At 45.6% G+C, this 23,284-nt stretch overlaps 1 protein-coding gene across 1 annotated transcript in view; it reads left to right on the top strand.

Moving 5' to 3' along the window:
- Positions 1-22,318, top strand: part of tnpo3 (transportin 3) — a 36,533-nt gene extending 14,215 nt beyond the window's left edge. The window contains exons 2-23 of the mRNA XM_050036481.1: positions 1,148-1,348; positions 8,168-8,241; positions 8,630-8,786; positions 8,944-9,087; positions 9,258-9,433; positions 9,523-9,661; positions 10,246-10,392; positions 10,510-10,617; positions 10,847-10,938; positions 11,106-11,245; positions 11,640-11,831; positions 11,947-12,038; positions 12,206-12,282; positions 12,390-12,450; positions 12,630-12,770; positions 13,634-13,750; positions 15,119-15,213; positions 15,412-15,568; positions 15,848-16,015; positions 16,792-16,904; positions 19,658-19,741; positions 21,693-22,318. Coding sequence (XP_049892438.1) covers positions 1,148-1,348; positions 8,168-8,241; positions 8,630-8,786; positions 8,944-9,087; positions 9,258-9,433; positions 9,523-9,661; positions 10,246-10,392; positions 10,510-10,617; positions 10,847-10,938; positions 11,106-11,245; positions 11,640-11,831; positions 11,947-12,038; positions 12,206-12,282; positions 12,390-12,450; positions 12,630-12,770; positions 13,634-13,750; positions 15,119-15,213; positions 15,412-15,568; positions 15,848-16,015; positions 16,792-16,904; positions 19,658-19,718 — 2,652 coding nt within the window. The 3' untranslated portion in view covers positions 19,719-19,741; positions 21,693-22,318. The remainder of the gene's footprint in view (positions 1-1,147; positions 1,349-8,167; positions 8,242-8,629; positions 8,787-8,943; positions 9,088-9,257; positions 9,434-9,522; positions 9,662-10,245; positions 10,393-10,509; positions 10,618-10,846; positions 10,939-11,105; positions 11,246-11,639; positions 11,832-11,946; positions 12,039-12,205; positions 12,283-12,389; positions 12,451-12,629; positions 12,771-13,633; positions 13,751-15,118; positions 15,214-15,411; positions 15,569-15,847; positions 16,016-16,791; positions 16,905-19,657; positions 19,742-21,692) is intronic.
- The last annotated feature ends 966 nt before the right edge of the window (positions 22,319-23,284 follow it).

Here is a 23,284-nt window from a genome sequence, read left to right as displayed (position 1 = left end):
AGAGAGATGCAGGACAGACGGTAATGACAGTAGCTTACAACAACATTAATGAAAGTAATAATATTATAATTATAGTTCTGGCTACTGTGGTGCAATATGTTGAAAGTATTAATATCTGATATTTACTTATATATTAACGGAGGTCGGAAACGGAAATTCGCCTCCTCTGCCCAAATCAAACCGGAATGCCAAAAAAAATCGGGGGTCTGCCCCCAGAGGCTGTATCGCCGTCTGCCGGAAGTCAGACACCGAATACAGCCGATGGGTTCCAAGAATGGCTCTCCACAGACTTCACCGCCTGGCTCTCACCTGATCTAACAGCTGATTGGTTCAGATGTTGACTCAACAATATGACGTTTTAGATAAACTTTTCATTTTTGTTGAATTTTAGAGATTAAGATTGTATTTGTCTGATTTGAAGGTTTATTCTGTAACAGAAAACATGTTGTGTGACTGATGGTGAAGTTTAGTTATCACAGACTAAATACATTCATCATAAACTATACAGAGTCTACTGTGTATTAACACTGGACTGTTTTAATTATTGAAGTATTTAGCAACACAGAGACTTGTGGTCAGTGGGATGTGAGGATTCTTAAAATAACATGTACAGATGTGAAGCCCTGACTGTATCTGACTGAGCCTTAATGAAAGCTGTTGTCTTGTATTTTTTTTCCTCTGAAAATATTAACCTTATATTCAAACACAGTTTATTCAGCCTGTGTAGTTGAGGGGACAGGTCAAACTGATATGATGCTAATTTACAGGAGAGTTCATGTCAAATGGAGGATTCACCATGAACATAAACTACAGATCGCCTGTAAAGCATTTTAATAAATTAATCTATCATAATTAAAACAACTGGAGACTGAAAACAAACTGATGGGTCTGATCACTTTTAATGAATTGACATCATTCCAGACAGGATGTAAGTGTGTCTGTGACTTCCTGTACGGACTGAAGGCCGCTGGAAACTGTCGGGAAACTGTCCGACTTCACCGCAGCTTTTTGTCACCGCCCCCCGCTGTGGCCGCCTGCTCTCGTCTACTTTCCAGGCGAGGAGCAGTTCATCTTGAACGAGCCTATTATAAAACCTGCTGCAGCTCAGGTGTAAACAGGTGTAATGACATCACTTCCTGTCCCACAGATGTATGCGTGGGAGATCTCAGACCAGCTGCTGCAGCTCAAACAGGATGTGGAGTCGTGTTACTTCGCTGCTCAGACGATGAAGATGAAGATCCAGACGTCGTTCTACGAGCTTCCCCCTGAGACCCACAATGCACTGCGAGACTCGCTCCTGACTCACATCCAGAACCTCAAAGACCTGTCGCCCATCATTGTCACACAGGTAACACGGGTTTTACAGGTGACATGTCTGGCCTTCAGGTTCCTTCTGAGTCCAGGTCTCTGCTTGAACCAGAACAAACTAGTCGGTGGAACAAAACTTTTTGACCAATCAGGGTCGAGTTCTGTGAATTGTCGGTATGACCTGATCACAGAGGTTACATTAAGGTTACGTTAACGGTACATTAACGGTACATTAAGCTTACATTAAGGTTACATTAACGGTACATTAAGATTACATTAACGGAACATTTAGGTTACATCAGCGGTACATTAAGCTTACATTAACGGTACATTTAGGTTACATTAAGGTTACGTTAACGGTACATTAAGCTTACATTAAGGTTACATAAACGGTACATTAAGATTACATTAACGGTACATTTAGGTTACATTAAGGTTACATTAACGGTACATTAAGCTTACATTAAGGTTACATAAACGGTACATTAAGATTACATTAATGGTACATTTAGGTTACATTAAGGTTACATTAACGGTACATTAAGATTACATTAACGGTACATTTAGGTTACATTAAGGTTACATTAACGGTACATTAAGATTACATTAACGGTACATTTGGGTTACATCAGCGGTACATTAAGCTTACATTAACGGTACATTAAGGTTACGTTAACGGTACATTAACGGTACATTAAGGTTACATAAACGGTACATTAAGATTACATTAACGGTACATTTAGGTTACATTAAGGTTACGTTAACGGTCCATTAACGGTACATTAAGCTTACATTAAGGTTACATTAACGGTACATTAAGATTACATTAACGGTACATTTAGGTTACATTAAGGTTACATCAGCGGTACATTAAGCTTACATTAACGGTACATTTAGGTTACATTAAGGTTACATTAACAGTACGTTTAGGTTACATTAAGGTTATATTAATGGTACATTAAGGTTACATTAATGGTACATTAAGGTTACATTAACGGTACATTAAGATTACATTAACGGTACATTTAGGTTACATTAAGGTTACATCAGCGGTACATTAAGCTTACATTAACGGTACATTTAGGTTACATTAAGGTTACATTAACAGTACGTTTAGGTTACATTAAGGTTATATTAATGGTACATTAAGGTTACATTAATGGTACATTAAGGTTACATTAACGGTACATTAAGCTTACATTAAGGTTACATTAACGGTACATTAAGATTACATTAACGGTACATTTAGGTTACATTAAGGTTACATCAGCGGTACATTAAGCTTACATTAACGGTACATTTAGGTTACATTAAGACTACATTAACGGTACATTTAGGTTACATTAAGGTTACATTAACAGTACATTTAGGTTACATTAAGGTTACATTAACGGTACATTAAGCTTACATTAACGGTACATTCAGGTTACATTAAGGTTACATTAACGGTACATTAAGCTTACATTAATGGTACATTTAGGTTACATTAAGACTACATTAACGGTACATTTAGGTTACATTAAGGTTACATTAACAGTACATTTAGGTTACATTAAGGTTATATTAATGGTACATTAAGGTTACATTAACGGTACATTTAGGTTACATTAAGGTTACATTAACAGTACATTTAGGTTACATTAAGGTTACATTAATGGTACATTAAGGTTACATTAACGGTGCATTAAGGTTACATTTAGGTTACATTAACTGTACATTAAGGTTACATTAATGGTACATTAAGGTTACATGATTGGTAAATTAAGGTTACATTAACGGTGCATTAAGGTTACATTTAGGTTACATTAACTGTACATTAAGGTTACATTAATGGTACATTAAGGTTACATTGGTACATTAAGGTTACATTAATGGTACATTAAGGTTACATTAACGGTACATTAAGGTTACATTGAGGTTACTTTAAGGTTACATTAACGGTACATTAAGGTTACAATTAGGTTACATTAACGGTACATTAAGGTTACATTAACGGTACATTAAGGTTACATTAACTGTACATTAAGGTTACAGTATTGGTACATTTAGGTTACATTAACGGTACATTAAGGTTACATTAATGGTACATTTAGGTTACATTAACGGTACATTAAGGTTACATTAATGGTACATTAAGGTTACAGTATTGGTACAGTATTGAATGGTACATTAAGGTTACAGTATTGGTACAGTATTGGTACATTAAGGTTACATTAACGGTACATTTAGGTTACATTAATGGTACATTAAGGTTACATTAACGGTACATTAAGGTTACATTAACGGTACATTAAGGTTACAGTATTGGTACATTAAGGTTACATTAACGGTACATTAAGGTTACATTTAGGTTACATTAATGGTACATTAAGGTTACATTAACTGTACATTAAGGTTACATTAATAGTACATTAAGGTTACATTAACGGTACATTTAGGTTACATTAACGGTACATTAAGGTTACATTAACGGTACATTAAGGTTACATTAAGGTTATATTAATGGTACATTCAGGTTACATTAAGGCAGGGGTGGCCAACCAGTCAGAGACCAAGAGCCACAAAAATTACCATGGTACTACAAAGAGCCACATCATACACATGTGTGCTCACAAACGCACTCCCTCTCTCACACAAACACGAAATGACATAAAATCAAAATCCAAACATTTCCAATTTTCAAAGCCAGATTTATTTATCTCACACGCAAATGAATAACCATGAATAGAGATACACACATAGTCTCTCCTTCTCATACTGTCTTTCTCCACCCCCCACACCCAGTCTCTCCCTCTCATACTCTCTCCACACACATCCACACACAGTCCCTCCCTCTCTCATACTCTCTCCACACAGTCTCTCCCTTTCTCATACTCTCTCCACACAGTCTCTCCCTCTCTCACACTCTCTCCACACACATCCACACACAGTCCCTCCCTCTCTCATACTCTCTCCACACAGTCTCTCCCTCTTTCATACTCTCTCCACACAGTCTCTCTCTCTCATACTCTCTCCACACACATCCACACACAGTCCCTCCCTCTCTCATACTCTCTACACACAGTCCCTCCCTCTCTCATACTCTCTCCACACAGTCCCTCCCTCTCTCATACTCTCTCCACACAGTCTCTCCCTCTCTCATACTCTCTCCACACACATCCACACATAGTCCCTCCCTCTCTCATACTCTCTTCACACAGTCCCTCCCTCTCTCATACTCTCTCCACACAGTCTCTCCCTCTCTCATACTCTCTCCACACACATCCACACATAGTCCCTCCCTCTCTCATACTCTCTTCACACAGTCCCTCCCTCTCTCATACTCTCTCCACACAGTCTCTCCCTCTCTCATACTCTGAGAGAGGGAGAGATTGCTGAACCCGAGCAAAATACAGTCAAATACCGCGAAACCGATATGATTTTCAAAAAAACGTGATATGACAATTTTGTTATACCGCCCAGCCCTAGGTTACATTAACATTATGATTGATCTGATTGGTTCTGATTGATCTGATTGGTTCTGATCAGTAACATCTTTAATCTGACACAAAGACAGACTGTAACTCAATACTGCAACATGATGACATCACAGGAGGACATTTGTTGCATCAGCTTCTGGTTTTACAACCGTCAGGATCTCTGTTGTTTCTTTGTTTCATCAGACAGGAACATTAAAACTGAGACGGCAGAGACAGACTGTCTTCTGTCCTCCTGTCCTCTGTTCTCTGTCCTCTGATCTCTGTCCTCTGATCTCTGTCCTCTGACCTCTGTCCTTTGATCTCTGTCCTTTGATCTCTGATCTCTGTCCTCTGATCTCTGACCTCTGTCCTTTGATCTGTCCTCTGATCTCTGTCCTTTGATCTTTGTCCTTTGATCTCTGTCCTCTGATCTCTGACCTCTGTCCTCTGATCTCTGTCCTCTGACCTCTGATCTCTGTCCTCTGATCTCTGTCCTCTGACCTCTGATCTCTGTCCTCTGATCTCTGATCTCTGTCCTCTGACCTCTGATCTCTGTCCTCTGATCTCTGTCCTCTGATCTCTGTCCGCTGATCTCTGATCTCTGTCCTTTGACTCAACTCAGCTCAACTCAACTTTATTTATAGAGCACTTTAAAAACAACCACAGCTGAAACAAAATGCTATACAAAAAAAACATAAGACAAACAATAGAAACAATGAAACAGTAAAACAAGAGCAGAGTCTCACACTGGGTTAAAAGCCAAGGAGTAAAAATGGGTTTTAAGACTGGTTTTAAAAACAGACAGTGAGGGGGCCAGTCTAATGTGGAGAGGTAAATCGTTCCACAATCTGGGAGCCGCTACAGTAAAGGCTCTATCCCCTCTGAGCTTCCGCTTAGACCTTGGTACATCCAGGAACAGCTGATCAGCTGACCTGAGGCACAGAGCAGGAGCGTAGGGAGGGAGCGGTAAGGCGGGGCAAGACCATTTAAAGATTTAAAAGCAAATAAAAGAATCTTAAAATGAACTCTAAAGTGCACGGGCAGCCAGTGGAGGGAGGCCAGAATGGGCGTAATGTGTTCCCTCTTACGTGCTCCAGTTAAGAGCTGAGCAGCAGCGTTCTGAACCAACTGAAGACATGCGAGGGAAGACTGGCTGACTCCAAAATAAAGTGCATTACAGTAATCGTGCCGGGACGTGATGAAGGCATGGATTACTATTTCAAAGTGCTGTTGTGCAAGAAAAGGCTTCGCCTTTGCCAGCTGCCTAAGGTGAAAGAAGCTGGACTTAACTACTGCACCAATTTGACACTCCAATTTAAAATCACTCTCCATCTTAAAACCCAAGTTAGACACTGTTGGCTTCACATATAGTGCCAAGGGGTCCAAATCAACAGGGGGGGTTTCACAAGAGCCATTTGGACCAAACACCATCACCTCTGTTTTCTTTTATTTTTTAATTTTTTTAATTTTTTTATTTTTATATACTTTATTAATCCCCGAGGGGAAATTCAATTTTTCACTCTGTTTGTCAATTACACACAGGTCCGAACACACACATGCACAAACAGGACCTATACATGCACTAAGTGGAGAGATGTCAGAGTGGGCTGCCCATGACAGACGCTCTGAGCGGTTGGGGGGTTCAGTGCCTTGCTCAGGGGCACCTCGGCAGTGCCCAGGAGGTGAACTGGCACCTCTCCAGCTACCAGTCCACGCTCCATACTTTGGTCCGGACAGGCAACCCTCCGGTTCCCAACCCAAGTCCCTATGGACTGAGCTACTGCCGCCCCATTTCATTGAAATTTAAAAAGTTTAAGGCCATCCAGGCTTTAATGTCATCAAGACAGGACCTCTGTCCTTTGATCTCTGTCCTCTGATCTCTGTCCTCGGACCTCTGTCTTCTGATCTATGTCCTCTGTCCTCGGATCTCTGTCCTCGGACCTCTGTCCTCTGACCTCTGACCTCTGTCCTCTGACCTCTGTCCTCTGACCTCTGTCCTCGGATCTCTGTCCTCGGATCTCTGTCCTCGGACCTCTGTCCTCTGATCTCTGTCCTCAGACCTCTGTCCTCTGATCTCTGTCCTCTGACATCTGTCCTTTGATCTCTGTCCTCTGATCTCTGTCCTCTGACCTCTTTCCTCTGATCTCTGTCATCTGATCTCTGTCTTCTGTCCTCTGATCTCTGTCCTGTGACCTCTGTCCTTTGATCTCTGTCCTCTGACCTCTGTCCTTTGATCTCTGACCTCTGACCTCTGTCCTCGGATCTCTGTCCTCGGATCTCTGTCCTCTGATCTCTGTCCTCGGACCTCTGTCCTCTGATCTCTGTCCTCTGACCTCTTTCCTCTGATCTCTGTCATCTGATCTCTGTCCTGTGACCTCTGTCCTTTGATCTCTGTCCTCTGACCTCTTTCCTCTGATCTCTGTCTTCTGTCCTCTGATCTCTGTCCTGTGACCTCTGTCCTTTGATCTCTGTCCTCTGACCTCTGTCCTCTGATCTCTGTCATCTGATCTCTTTCCTCTGATCTCTTTCCTCTGATCTCTGTCCTCTGACCTCTTTCCTCTGATCTCTGTCCTCTGACCTCTTTCCTCTGATCTCTGTCCTCTGATCTCTGATCTCTGTCCTCGGACCTCTGTCCTCTGATCTCTGTCCTCTGATCTCTGTCCTCTGACCTCTGATCTCTGATCTCTGTCCTCTGACCTCTGATCTCTGTCCTCTGATCTCTGATCTCTGTCCTCTGACCTCTGATCTTTGTCCTCTGACCTCTGTCCTCTTTCCTCTGATCTCTTTCCTCTGATCTCTTTCCTCTGATCTCTTTCCTCTGACCTCTGTCATCTGACCTCTGTCATCTGACCTCTGTCATCTGATCTCTGTCATCTGATCTCTGTCCTCTGATCTCTGTCCTCTGACCTCTGTCATCTGACCTCTGTCATCTGATCTCTGTCCTTTGATCTCTGACCTCTGTCCTCTGACCTCTGACCTCTGATCTCTGTCCTCTGATCTCTGTCCTCTGACCTCTGTCCTCTGATCTCTGTCCTTTGATCTCTGACCTCTGTCCTCTGATCTCTGTCCTCTGATCTCTGTCCTCTGATCTCTGTCCTCTGACCTCTGATCTCTGTCCTCTGACCTCTTTCCTCTGATCTCTGTCCTCTGTCCTCTGATCTCTGACCTCTGATCTCTGTCATCTGATCTCTGATCTCTGTCCTCTGATCTCTGACCTCTGTCCTTTGATCTCTGTCCTTTGATCTCTGACCTCTGTCCTCTGACCTCTGTCCTCTGATCTCTGTCCTCTGATCACTGATTTAAGATCTCTGATGTCCGTTGTCTTAAAGTTTATTCAGCGTTCTGTTCTGACGTCACTCTGTTGATTCTATTTTTAACCCTGTTGTTTTTTTTTTCCTCAGCTGGCGTTAGCCATCGCAGATCTCGCTCTACAGATGGCCTCGTGGAAAGGATGCGTTCACACGCTCATAGAAAAGTAAGAATTCACAGGATCATCTGTGACTTGTGTTGACTGTAGACAGGGACTACAAATATGGCCACCTGCCAGTCAGCAGGAAATGGTAACATCAAGTTTAAATTCATTGTAGACACAAAGTTTCAGTCCTTGATGGTGGTAGACACGTTTCACAGTCGTACCTGTGATGTTTCACACCTGCGGGATGTTTCACACCTGCAGGACGTCTCAGTCGTACCTGCGATGTTCCACACCTGCAGGACATCTGAGTTGTACCTGTGATGTTTCAGTGAGGTTTTGTTTTTCTGATGACATGAATGGATTCATCCTTAAATTTTCTGAAGCCAGCTGCTTTTCTTCTGCCCTCTGACATCCTGTCTCACCTGTCCATGTCTCCGCCCCCTCTCAGGTACAACAATGACATCAGCTCGATGCCCTTCCTCATAGAGATTCTCACTGTGCTGCCAGAGGAAGTTCACAGTCGATCTCTACGAATCGGAGCCAATCGTAGGACAGAAATCATCGAGGATCTGGCGTATTACTCCAGCACTGTTGTCACTCTGCTGGTTAGAAACATCAGTTTCACTCTTCATCAACTGTTTAACAAATAAATATAAATAAAAACAAATAAACACACTAACATTTATGAGACCTTTAAACACAGTGATCATCCTGACTTCAAACATAATATCATCATGCTCTTTGGTTTGTGTTTTATTTTAGACATCGTGTGTGGAGAAGACGGGCAGCGATGAGAAGATGCTCATTAAGGTGTTTCGCTGTTTGGGCAGCTGGTTCAACCTGGGAGTCCTCGACAGTAACTTCATGGCCAGTAACCAGCTGCTCATGGTCCTCTTCCAAGTCTTGGTGAGATTCATACTTTACTGGTCTACTACTGGTCTGACAGGTTTACAGGAACAGCCTCTTCCTGTTTACATAATGACCAGAAGTATCAGTAGTTCGTAAATGTATAATTTCCACTGTAAAACACGGCTGGATCTATCAGAGCTATCTAATGTTTCATTTTGTCTCAACAGCAGAGGGATGAAACCTCAACCAACCTACATGAGGCGGCGTCCGACTGCGTCTGCTCGGCTCTCTATGCCATAGAAAACGTAGACACCAACATGGCGTTAGCGCTGCAGCTCTTCCAGGGCGTCCTGACGCTGGAGACGGCGTATCACATGGCTGTGGCCCGAGAAGACCTTGATAAGTGAGTACACATAGGAAACTGGTTGTGGTTGTTGTCGACTGTACGGTCAGTGGTATCAGTCACATTTATGTTGGACATTGTGTCCTCAGAGTGCTGAACTACTGCAGGATCTTCACCGAACTCTGCGAGACATTTTTAGAGACCACGGTCAGGAGTCCTGGTCAGGGTATGGGAGACTTGAGGACACTGGAGCTGCTGCTGATCTGTGCAGGACATCCTCAGTATGAGGTACAGTAATAACCACCACACCCTCAGTACAGTTACAGTAATAACCACTACACCCTCAGTACCGTTACAGTAATAACCACTACACCCTCAGTACCGTTACAGTAATAACCACTACACCCTCAGTACAGTTACAGTAATAACCACCACACCCTCAGTGGGCTGGCTGTGGATCAGAGGTAGAGCAGGTCGTCACTAATCAGAGGATTGGGGGTTTGATCCCCGGCTCTTCCAGTCCGCATGTCAATGTATACTTGGGAAAGATAGTGAACCCCGAATTGCCCCTGATGGCTGTTCCATCAGTGTATGAGTGTGTGTGAATGGTTTCTAAGGAGCAGGTGGCCCCTTGTATGGTAGCCTCAGCCACCAGTGTGTGAATGTGTGAATGTGTGTGTGATTGTGTGTTTGTGACTCAGGAGTGTAAAAGCGCATTGAGTGGTCAAGAACACTGGGAAGTTGCTACACAAGTGCAGTCCATTTTACCATAACAGTAATAACACTACACTACCACACCTACGACAAGATCTCCCTGTGGGTTAGGGTGATAATCATTCTCTGTCTGTGTTCTGGTTCTTGTTCTGATCCAGGTCGTGGAGATCTCCTTTAACTTCTGGTACCGTCTTGGAGAACATCTGTATAAAATCAATGATGCAGCTCTTCACTCCATCTTCAGACCGTACATCCAGAGACTTCTGCACTGTTTGGCTCGACACTGTCAACTGGACCCAGACCATGTAAGTCACTTGATCCAGTCCACACAGAACTACCTGTGACAGATAAAATCCACAACCTGAACTGTACTGTTTCCTGTACATCATCAGATTTAATATAAATGACTTTGGACTCAACAGGAGGGGATCCCTGAGGACACTGATGACTTTGGGGAGTTCAGGATGAGAGTATCTGACCTGGTTAAAGATGTCATTTTTCTTGTTGGATCCATGGAGTGTTTCTCTCAGGTACCTCAGATTAAATCCACAAGTTCTCTGTTGTCAGTTATATTCTGCGTTTAAAGACGTTCTCTGTCTGTTGTCAGTTATATTCCGCATTAAAAGATGTTCTCTGTTGTCAGTTATATTCCGCGTTTAAAGACGTTCTCTGTCTGTTGTCAGTTATATTCTACGTTAAAAGATGTTCTCTGTTGTCAGTTATATTTCACATTTAAAGACGTTCTCTGTCTGTTGTCAGTTATATTCTACGTTAAAAGAAGGGAGCCCTTCCTGGGAGGTGACAGAGGCTGTTCTTTTCATCATGGCTGCGATCGCTAAAAGTGTTGATCCGTGAGTATCTGAAGATTCACTTCATGTCAAACAGCTTCTTCCTTCAGAACGTAGGAACATGAGATATCAGTTTTCATCAGTCCTGACCTGAGAGAAAACAACCCGACCTGTCGGGAAAACCGTTTGTGAATAAATGTAAATTTAAATGGTTTGTGTTTATCTTTCAGAGAGAACAACCCAACGCTGTCGGAGGTTCTGCAGCAGGTGGTTCTACTTCCAGAGAGCGTCCATATGGCAGTTCGTTATACGAGCATCGAGCTGGTCGGAGAGATGAGCGAGGTCGTCGACAGAAACCCAAGATTCCTAGGTACGAATTAAAACTTCAATCTGCGCTGAAACAGGGCCGACATTATACTGGTATCATACTGGTTTTATACTGGTAACCAGTGAAGAGAAACACGGCTGATATGACACTGGTCTCATACTGGTATTATACTGGTATCGCACTGGTATTATACTGGTATCATACTGTTATCATACTGGTATTATACCGGTATAATACCAGTATGATACCAGTATCATACTGTTATCATACTAGTATTATACAGGTATTAACTGGTATTATACTGGTATCATACTGTTGTCATACTGGTATTATACAGGTATTTTACTGGAGAGTTTTACATAGCAGTGATCAAACTGAGATGATAGAAGGGTTTATTTTGTAAACCCTGACTGTGTGTATTTCCTTTTCCTGTCAGACCCAGTATTGAACTACCTGATGAAAGGCCTGAGGGAAAAACCTCTGGCGTCAGCAGCAGCCAAGGCGATCCACAACATCTGTTCGGTGTGCAGAGATCATATGGCTCAACACTTCCAGGGTCTGCTGGACATCGCTCGCGCCCTCGACTCCTTCGCCCTGTCCACCGAGGCCGCTGTAGGACTGCTGAAAGGTACTTGAGAACACCTTTGATCACAGTCACATTCTGTTTGTTTACCTGCACAGGTACAGCTCTGGTCCTCAGGTCTGTCACTGTGATGTCACAGTCTGTTTGTTTACCTGTACAGGTACAGCTCTAGTCCTGGCTCGTCTTCCTCTGGAGAAGATTGCAGAATGTCTCAGTGATCTCTGTGCTGTTCAGGTCCTGGCTCTAAAAAAGGTCAGTCTATGTTTGACCTGTCTGTAACTCACATGTCTGTCCCCATCACCTGTGTGTCCCCCTCACCTGTCTGATACACTCACCTGTCTGGAGGACAAAATGATCAGAGTCTTTGAATAAAAACAAACATTCAACTTAAAACCAGAGTTTAAATTTTTGTCTTTCAGCTTTTGGCTGAAGAATCGACAAATGGTAAATCAGCTGATCCCACCGTCTGGCTCGACAGACTGGCTGTTATCTTCAGGTGAGTTTACCTGTTGATTTACCTGTAGTCAAATTTCAGGCTGTATTTGAATACATGAAGCAGCGGAAAGTAAACACGTTGATGTTGTCTCTTTGTTTTTCTGTCAGACACACAAACCCCATTGTAGAGAACGGGCAGACTCACCCCTGTCAGAAAGTCATTCAGGAGGTAAAACACCTGGACTCACCTGAGTTCACCTGAACTCATCTCATCTATCTGACTTTTTTCCTGGAAGGGTTCTTTGAATATTTTCACATGAAAAGTATTTTATTAACAAATAACCTTCATCATGTGACCTACCTGTAAGGTGCCATATGTTTTACCTGTGTCATGTGACTCACCTGTAGATCTGGCCTGTACTGTCAGAGACTCTGAACACTCATCAGGCTGATAACAGGATCGTGGAGCGATGTTGTCGTTGTCTCAGGTTCGCTGTACGATGTGTCGGGAAAGGCTCCGCCTCCCTGCTGCAGCCACTCGTCACTCAGGTGAGACACATCTGGACAGGTTATGTTTCTGATGTTAAATTAAAAGGGTTAAAGAGGACGGTTTGGATTTCACGATCGATAACACAGCATACCATGTTAGTTTAACACCTGTTCACATGTTAGTTTGACATCTGTTCACATGTTAGTTTAACACCTGTTCACGTGTTAGTTAAACACCTGTTCACGTGTTAGTTAAACACCTGTTCACGTGTTAGTTAAACACCTGTTCACGTGTTAGTTAAACACCTGTTCACATGTTAGTTAAACACCTGTTCACATGTTAGTTTAACATCTGTTCACATGTTAGTTAAACACTTGTTCACATGTTAGTTAAACACCTGTTCACATGTTAGTTTAACACCTGTTCACATGTTAGTTAAACACTTGTTCACATGTTAGTTAAACACCTGTTCACGTGTTAGTTTAACACCTGTTCACATGTTAGTTAAACACTTGTTCATATGTTAGTTAAACACCTGTTCACGTGTTAGTTTAACATCTGTTCATGTGTTAGTTAAACACCTTTTCACATGTTAGTTTAACATCTGTTCACATGTTAGTTAAACACCTGTTCGCGTGTTAGTTTAACACCTGTTCACATGTTAGTTTAACATCTGTTCACATGTTAGTTAAACACCTGTTCGCGTGTTAGTTAAACACATTTTCACATGTTAGTTTAACACCTGTTCACATGTTAGTTTAACACCTGTTCACATGTTAGTTTAACACCTGTTCATGTGTTAGTTAAACACATTTTCACATGTTAGTTTAACACCTGCTCACGTGTTAGTTTAACATCTGTTCACATGTTACTTGTGACACATGTTCACTGACTTCTCTGATTGGATGTTTGTTGTCTTCAGATGGTCAGCGTGTACCAGGTGTATCCACACTCCTGCTTCCTGTACCTGGGCAGCATTCTGGTAGACGAGTACGGCATGGAGGAGGGCTGCAGGCAGGGCCTGCTTGACATGTTACAGGTAAATACACACCTGTCGACCAGGTAAACACACCAGCACACCTGAAGACCAGGTAAACACACCTGTAGTCCAGGGAAACACACCAACACACCTGCAGATCAGGGCACTATTTCAGAAAGCAGGATCAGTGAAACTCTGAGTTTGTTCAGCCTGAGATGAGGGAAACTCTGAGTTTTCCGTTTCACAAAGCCAGCTCAGTGTAACCCTGAGTCAGTTACTATGGCAACATACTCCATGAAGCAAACCTGCTGAGTCACAGGTTTGCTTCATCTCAGCCTGAGGCTGAGCGTGTAGCAGGAAGTAGAAACATGGCGTGTCCTTTAGTGAATGAAGTGGTGGAGGTTGAGGCCCAGTTTATTCAGAGGCTGTTGTGTAAGGAGAAGGTGATTAGAGCCTGTTTGGATGCAGTTCTTTGGAATTCCTCTTTTTTAAGATTATTTTCGGGGCTTTTGTTGCCTTTAATGGCAAAACAGCATAATGTTGAGGGAGAGAGGGAACGACGCGCAGCGAGAGGCTGTAGGCTGGGTTTGAACCTGCGGCCGCTGCATCAGGCGCTGGGCTGGGCATCTGATCACGGGCGTCCGCTCCATCCACTAAGCTGCTGATGCTCCATTGTAAATACTTTGATAATCGATTGTGCTTTATGTCCAGGGAAAACCACAACAAACAGGCAAACATCTTTTCAGAGCCAGAGACACTTTTCTTACGGGCCGACAAACCGCTGTCTCTCTGATGTGTTCAGTGTCTCTGATGTTATAAAGAAAAGAATCAAAGGACAGTGCATAAAATGTGCTGTGATGATAATGTAAATCCAGGATGTGTAATATGTGATATATGTGGGTGGAACAGATTGTTAGATAAATGATAGAGTGTGAGGTCAAACAGTATCTTTCATATAGACACTCCTCCAGGGAGACATCCAAACAGGCTCTAATCACCTTCTCCTTACACAACAGCCTCTGAATACACTGGGCCTCAACCTCCACCACTTAATTCACTAAAGGACACGCCATGTTTCTACTTCCTGCTACACGCTCAGCCTCAGGCTGACATGAAGCAAACCTGTGACTCAACAGGTTTGCTTCATGGAGTATGTTGCCATAGAAACTGTCTCAGGGTTTCACTGAGCTGGCTTTGTGAAACGGAAAACTCAGAGTTTCATCTCAAACTGAACAAACTCAGAGTTTTCACTAATCCTGCTTTCTGACACAGGGCCCTGGTGTATGAACCCTTGATAAAAGAATCCAGTTTTGACCCACTAACAAGACACGTTTGTTCAGTTTAGAATCAGTCTGAGCTGCACTGATTGACTCTGACTGTTTGAGGCAGACTGATGATGATGATGATAATGACCTCCTCCTCCTCCAGGCTTTGTGTATGCCAACCTTCCAGTTGTTGGAGCAGCCGAATGGTCTGAGGAATCATCCTGACACTGTGGACGACCTGTTCAGACTGGCCACCAGGTGAGTCTGCAGGTTCACCTGAAAAGATCCAATGTCTACTGAGATTATGTTCAGGAAAGTCTCTGATACCTACCTGATATCTACCTGTACATCTACCTGATATCTACCTGATATCTACCTGTACATCTACCTGTACAACTACCTGTATAACTACCTGTATTTTTACATGATATCTTCATGGCTGTCTCTTGCGTTCAGGTTTGTCCAGAGGAGTCCCGTCACTTTACTCAGCAGCAGCATCATTGTTCACATCATCCAATGTGCCATTGCTGCAACCTCATTGGACCACCGGGACGCCAACTGCAGCGTCATGAAGTTTGTCCGAGACCTGATCCACACCGGAGTCGCCAATGACGTGAGTCAGCAGAAAGACACAGGGACATAAAGATGAAAACGTTTCTGATGACAAGGCTGTCTCTGACCTCTGACCCCTGTCCTCTGTCCTCCTCTGTAACCGCTGTCTTCTTCTGTCCTCTGACCTCTGTCCTCCTCTGTTACATCCTCTGTCCTCCTCTGTTACCTCTGTCCTCCTCTTTCCTCTGACCTCTGTCCTCCTCTGTTACCTCTGTCCTCTGACCTCTGTCCTCTGTCCTCTGTTACCTGTCGTGTGTCCTCTGTCCTCTGTCCTCTGCAGCACGAGGAGGACTTTGAGGTGAGGAAGCAGCTGATTGGTCAGGCCATGGAGCAGCACGGTCAGCAGCTCGTCACTCAGCTGATGCACTCGTGTTGTTTCTGTCTGCCACCATACACGCTGCCCGACGTCGCGGAGGTGCTGTGGGAGGTCATGGTGTTCGACAGACCTGTGAGTATGAGGAGTAACACCTGCTCAGGTGTGTCACCTGCTGTCCCTCAAGGGTGTCACCTGCTGTCCCTCAGGTGTGTCACCTGCGGTTCCTCAGGTGTGTCACCTGTCCTTCAATTGTGTCACCTGTTGTTCCTCAGGTGCGTCACCTGTTGTTCCTCAGGTGTGTCACCTGCGGTTCCTCAGGTGTGACACCTGTCCTTCAATTGTGTCACCTGTTGTTCCTCAGGTGTGTCACCTGCTGTTCCTCAGGTGTGTCACCTGCTGTCCCTCAGGTGTCACACCTGTCCCTCAGGTGTGTGACCTGCTGTGCCTCAGTCCCTCAGGTGTGTGACCTGCCATTTCTCAGGTGTGTCACCTGCTGTCCCTCAGGTGTGTCACCTGCAGTCCCTCAGGTGTGTCACCTGCAGTCTCTCAGGTGTGTCACCTGTCCCTCAGGTGTCACCTGCGGTTCCTCAGGTGTGTCACCTGCGGTTCCTCAGGTGTGACACCTATTCCTCAGGTGTGTCACCTGTCCCTCAGGTGTCACCTGCGGTTCCTCAGGTGTGTCACCTGCTGTCCCTCAGGTGTATCACCTGTCTCACAGGTGTGTCACCTGCGGTTCCTCAGGTGTGTCACCTGCTGTTCCTCGGGTGTGTCACCTGCTGTTCCTCAGGTGTGTCACCTGTTGTTCCTCAGGTGTGTCACCTGCTGTTCCTCAAGTGTGTCACCTGCTGTTCCTCAGGTATGTCACCTGCTGTTCCTCAGGTGACTTTACACTCTGTCTTCTGTTCCAGACGTTCTGCCGCTGGTTAGAAAACGCTCTGAAGGGTTTACCGAAGGAGACGTCCGGAGGAGCCGTGACCGTCACCCACAAACAGCTGACGGATTTCCACAAACAGGTCACCAGGTGAGACTCCATCATCACTGTCAACACCGTTAAAACCATCATCACAGGTAACATGATCAACAACAGCAACATGAACATGACAGTGAGGCGTTCAAGGACATGTGGAGCTGACCGTGAGGTGTTCAGGGACGTATAGAGCCGACAGTGAGATGTTCAGGGACGTATAGAGCCGACAGTGAGGTGTTCAGGGATGCATAGCACTGACAGTGAGGCGTTCAGGGACGCATAGAGCTGACAGTGAAGTGTTCAGGGACACATAGCACTGACAGTGAGGCGTTCAGGGAAGCACAGAGCTGACAGTGAGGTGTTCATAGACCCATAGAGCTGACAGTGAGGCGCTCAGGGACGCACAGAGCTGACAGTGAGACGTTCAGGGACGCACTGAGTTGACACTGAGGCATTCAGGGATGCACAGAGCTGACAGCAAAGCGCTCAGGGATGCATATAGCTGACAGAGAGGTGGTCAGGGATGCATATAGCTGACAGAGAGGTGGTCAGGGATGCACGGAGCTGACAGTGAGGCTTTCAGGGACGCACAGAGCTGACAGTGAGGCGTTCAGGAACGTGCAGAGCTGACAGTGAGGGGTTCAGGAACGTGCAGAACTGACAGTGAGGCGTTCAGGGATGCACAGAGCTGACAGTGAGGCGTTCAGGGACGCACAGAGCTGACAGTGAGGCGTTCAGAAACGTGCAGAGCTGACAGTGAGGGGTTCAGGAACGTGCAGAACTGACAGTGAGGGGTTCAGGGATGCACAGAGCTGACAGTGAGGCGTTCAGGGACGCACAGAGCTGACAGTGAGGGGTTCAGGGATGCACAGAGCTGACAGTGAGGCGTTCAGGGATGCACAGAGCTGACAGTGAGGGGTTCAGGGATGCACAGAGCTGACAGAGAGGTGGTCAGGGACGCACGGAGCTGACAGTGAGGGGTTCATAGACTCATAGAGCTGACAGTGAGGCATTCAGGGACGCACTGAGTTGACAGGTGTTCATAGACCCATAGAGCTGACAGTGAGGGGTTCAGGGACGTGCAGAGCTGACGGTGAGGCGTTCAGGGACACATAGAGCTGACAGTAAGGCGTTCAGGGACGCACTGAGTTGACCCTGAGGCATTCAGGGACACATAGAACTGACAGCGAGGCGTTCAGGGACGCACAGAGCTGACAGTAAGGCGTTCAGGGACGCACTGAGTTGACACTGAGGCATTCAGGGACACATAGAGCTGACAGTGAGACGTTCAGGGACGCACTGAGTTGACACTGAGGCATTCAGGGACACATAGAACTGACAGTGAGGCATTCAGGGACACATAGAACTGACAGTGGGGCGTTCAGGGATGCACGGAGCTGACAGTGAGGCGTTCAGGGACACAGCACTGACAGTGAGGCGTTCAGGGATGCATATAGCTGACAGAGAGGCTTTCAGGGATGCACAGAGCTGAAAGTGAGGCGTTCAGGAACGTGCAGAGCTGACAGTGAGGCGTTCAGGGACGCACAGAGCTGACAGAGAGGCTTTCAGGGATGCATATAGCTGACAGGGAGGGGTTCAGGAACGTGCAGAGCTGACAGTGAGGCGTTCAGGGATGCACAGAGCTGAAAGTGAGGCGTTCAGGAACGTGCAGAGCTGACAGTGAGGCGTTCAGGGATGCACAGAGCTGACAGTGAGGGGTTCAGGGACGCACAGAGCTGACAGTGAGGCGTTCAGGGACGCACAGAGCTGACAGAGCTGACAGTGAGGCTTTCAGGAACGCACAGAGCTGACGGTGAGGCTTTCAGGGACGCACAGAGCTGACAGTGAGGCGTTCAGGGATGCACAGAGCTGACTGAGGCTTTCAGGGACGCACAGAGCTGACAGTGAGGCTTTCAGGGACGCACAGAGCTGACAGTGAGGGGTTCAGGGACGCACGGAGTTGACAGTGAGGGGTTCAGGGACGCACGGAGTTGACACTGAGGCGTTCAGGGACACACAGATCTGACAGTGAGGCGTTCAGGGACGCACAGAGCTGACAGTAAAGCGTTCAGGGACGCACAGAGCTGACAGTGAGGCATTCAGGGACGCACAGAGCTGACGGTGAGGCATTCAGGGACGCACAGAGCTGACAGTGATGCGTTCAGGGATGCATAGAGCTGGCAGTGAATTCTTTAGGGATGCATAGAGCTGGCAGAGAGGCATTCAGGGACGTGTGGAGCTGACAGTGAGGTGTTCTTTGACATGAGGCATTCAGGGACATGTTGGCATTATGGGATGATTTGTAATAGCTGCCCGAGGCGTCTGACGGTTTTTTGTTGAGACTCGATCTAAATTTGGAATGTAGAAAAACTGGCATCCTCACAGCGAGTTAAGACACGTCCAACCACACCTGAGCTCTGAGTGTACCTGAACTTAGTAGGGTTACAGCTTCAGAGTGAACACCTGGACAGGTGTGAAAGGTTTTACACATGCTGGAGTTTAAACTGACAAGTTAAATGTTTCAGCTGTCTATAGGTTAAGTTAGGTTTTATTGTCCTCGAGGGGAAATTCTTTTCCACAGCACTGTACTTGTTGGACTCAGCATGAAAAACAATGACACACAAACACCGACACCATCAGAACACATCACACTGGCAAGCAGCACACAAAAAGCAACAACATACAGCATATAAACATGACACAATCAACGGGGCCTGTATAACCATGGTAACAATGTCTCTCACACCAAAGAAGAAGAGAACGGTCACAATAACGTAACGTAACGTGTGTCTTCTTCATCTCTTCAGTGCTGAGGAGTGTAAACAGGTGTGTTGGGCCATCAGAGAGTTCACCAGACTGTTCCGATAGCTGCAACCTTCACACCACACCAGGTAACTATTCACAAACCAGAAAGTAACTATTCACACACCAGAAGGTAACTATTCACACACCAGAAGGTAACTATTCACACAACAGAAGGTAAGTATTCACACAACAGAAGGTAACTATTCACACAACAGAAGGTAAGTATTCACACAACAGAAGGTAATTGTTCACACCACACCAGGTAACTATTTACACCACACCAGGTAGCTGTTCACACAACACAAGGTAACTATTCACACCAGACCAGGTAACTATTCACAAACCAGAAGGTAACTATTCACACAACAGAAGGTAATTGTTCACACCACACCAGGTAACTGTTCACACAACACAAGGTGACTATACATGCACAGGTAACTTTTCACACCTGTTTGTTGAACCAGACGTCTTTGATGCAGCTTCAGTAAAAACTTGGAGTGAATTTAACGTCTGATAAAAATTCATCACTGAAACTTTGCGTCTCTGTCATAGTTCATCTTTTCTTTAATGTTAAATCGGCTCATTATCGATCATCTCGTTATCAGTCGGCTCGTTTTCGATCGGCTCGTTATCGATCGGCTCGTTATTGATTGGCTCATTATCGATCTGCTCGTTATCAATCGGCCCTCTTCAGAAGTCGATGATAAAAATAAATTGTGTTTGAAGCACAGAAGGATTCCTGATGATTTTACATTTCAGTCATTACTCAGGAGGTGGAGCTAATCGTCCTCTAATTAGGACATCAGCGGTTTGATCCCAGATTTACTCAAATCCACATGTCCACGTATCATTGGTTAGATACTGACCCCTCCCTGTGTGAATGTTTACCTGTGGCCGAGTCACTGGTGTGTGAATGTTTACCTGTGGCCGAGTCACTGGTGTGTGAATGTCTACTTGTCACTGTCACTGGTGTGTGAATGTCTACTTGTCACTGTGTCACTGGTGTGTGAATGTCTACCTGTGGCCGAGTCACTGGTGTGTGAATGTCTACCTGTGGCCGAGTCACTGGTGTGTGAATGTCTACTTGTCGCTGTGTCACTGGTGTGTGAATGTCGACTTGTCACTGTGTCACTGGTGTGTGAATGTCTACTTGTCACTGTGTAACTGGTGTGTGAATGTTTACCTGTGGCCGAGTCACTGGTGTGTGAATGTTTACCTGTGGCTGGGTCACTGGTGTGTGAATGTTTACCTGTAATTCTTACCTGCTGATAGATTTTAAACATGAAGCAAGAGGCCACCTGGCTCCGCCTCTCCACACTGACCGTTTGCCTGCTGGGTAAATCTGATTGGTCTATACGCCTCAGACTCCAAACAGAAACCAGCACACCTTCAGATTCCTGAATCTTGTCCCGCCCACTCCGCACACTCTGCAACTGTAAACATAAATCTGTTTATAGAGACCAGCAGTGTGGGAACATGACGCGTAGTGAAGACGAGCATGGTGTGAACGTGACGTGTAGTGAAGACGAGCATGGTGTGAACATGACGCGTAGTGAAGATGAGCATTGTGCGAACGTGACACGTAGTGAAGACGTGCATGGTGTGAACGTGACACGTAGTGAAGACGAGCATGGTGTGAACGTGACGTGTAGTGAAGACGAGCATGGTGTGAACATGACGCGTAGTGAAGATGAGCATTGTGCGAACGTGACACATAGTGAAGACGTGCATTGTGCGAATGTGACACGTAGTGAAGACGTGCATGGTGTGAACATGACGCGTAGTGAAGACTAGCAGTGTGTGAACGTGACACGTAGTGAAGACGAGCATGGTGTGAACATGACGCGTAGTGAAGACTAGCAGTGTGTGAACGTGATGCGTAGTGAAGACGAGCAGTTTGTGAACATGATGCGTAGGGTAGACCAGCAGCGGGTGAACATGACGAGTGGTGAAAACAAGCAGCGTGTGAACGTGACTTTGATCTGATTGGTCAGATCCTCGGTGTGTGACATCATCATGTGTTTTCTTCTTCTGCAGGTTAAATCTTTTGTTGACCAACTTTCAGAGGTGACGGCAAAAAGCTGTGACGGCGGACGAGGATCCAAAGGGACGAGGTGATGATGATGATGATGATGATGATGAAGGTGGGGGCGGGACTTTGAATGTGACGCGGGACGAATCGCTCTGAAGGACTGACAGAGTGAGGACTGATTGGACAGACTGAGTCCTCTAGCCCGACCCCCGACCACACCTGACCTCACCTGCAGCAGGTGTCAGGTGGGCGGGGTCGGGTCCGGCCGGTGGGCGGAGTCAGAAGTGAACTGATCTTCATCAGTAACCAATCGTAGGACGCGCCTGGCCAACAGTTTTTAAGAGAAGATTTATTTTTGGGACTTTGGTCGTGATGTTTTTTGTCCGTGCCAAATGAAGAGCCAGAAGATTTCCCATGATGCTCTTGGCTGAGCGGCGGCCCGTAGAGGCGGCGTGCTGGAGGATTTGGCGTCACCTTTGACCTTTTTAACTTTGGTTGACTTTTAGTTGTTTTTCCACAAAGTGAGACAGAGTGAACTCTGGGTAATGAGACAGAGGGACTGACACCATGACATCATCGGTGATGTAGCCTTGTTGTAAACAATAAAAACAAAAACAACTGAAACAACAAACACGTGTGTGCGCGTCAGTGTGTCAATGTGCTAATGTGTGTGTGTGGGTGGTAGAGGAGGAGCTGTGAGGGTTCCTATCAGTTGTCTCACCTTTGTTTCCAGGTGAGTTTCTGAGGCTGACGCTATGACATCATACCTTTACTCCGCCTTTACATGTTTATACAGGACCAAATAATAACATCATGTGGCTCCAGTGTGCGATGTCAGATAGCATGATGACAGCTGTTCTGCTTTGTCCTCTGAACATGTCCTCAGTGTCCTCTGAACATGTCCTCAGTGTCCTTTGAACATGCCCTCTGTGCATGTCCTCTGAACATGTCTTCACTGTCCTCTGAACATGTCCTCAGTGTCCTCTGAACATGCCCTCACTGTCCTTTGAACATGCCCTCTGTGCATGTCCTCTGAACATGTCCTCACTGTCCTCTGAACATGCCCTCACTGTCCTCTGAACATGTCCTCACTGTCCTCTGAACATGCCCTTTGAACATGTCCTCAGTGTCCTCTGAACATGTCCTCTGAACATGTCCTCACTGTCCTCTGAACATGCCGTCACTGTCCTCTGAACATGTCCTCTGAACATGTCCTCACTGTCCTCTGAACATGCCCTCACTGTCCTCTGAACATGCCCTCTGAACATGTCCTCAGTGTCCTCTGAACATGCCCTCAATGTCCTCTGAACATGCCCTCTGTACATGTCCTCTGAACATGTCCTCACTGTCCTCTGAAAATGCCCTCTGTACATGTCCTCTGAACATGCCCTCACTGTCCTCTGAACATGTCCTCTGAACATGTCCTCACTGTCCTCTGAACATGCCCTCACTGTCCTCTGAACATGTCCTCTGTGCATGTCCTCTGAACATGTCCTCACTGTCCTCTGAACATGCCCTCTGTGCATGTCCTCTGGACATGTTCTCACTGTCCTCTGAACATGCCCTCACTGTCCTCTGAACATGCCCTCACTGTCCT

This window comes from Epinephelus moara, chromosome 23 (assembly GCF_006386435.1).
Source record: "Epinephelus moara isolate mb chromosome 23, YSFRI_EMoa_1.0, whole genome shotgun sequence".
Lineage (NCBI taxonomy): Eukaryota > Metazoa > Chordata > Actinopteri > Perciformes > Serranidae > Epinephelus > Epinephelus moara.
This window is presented reverse-complemented; position numbering and strand designations above follow the sequence as displayed.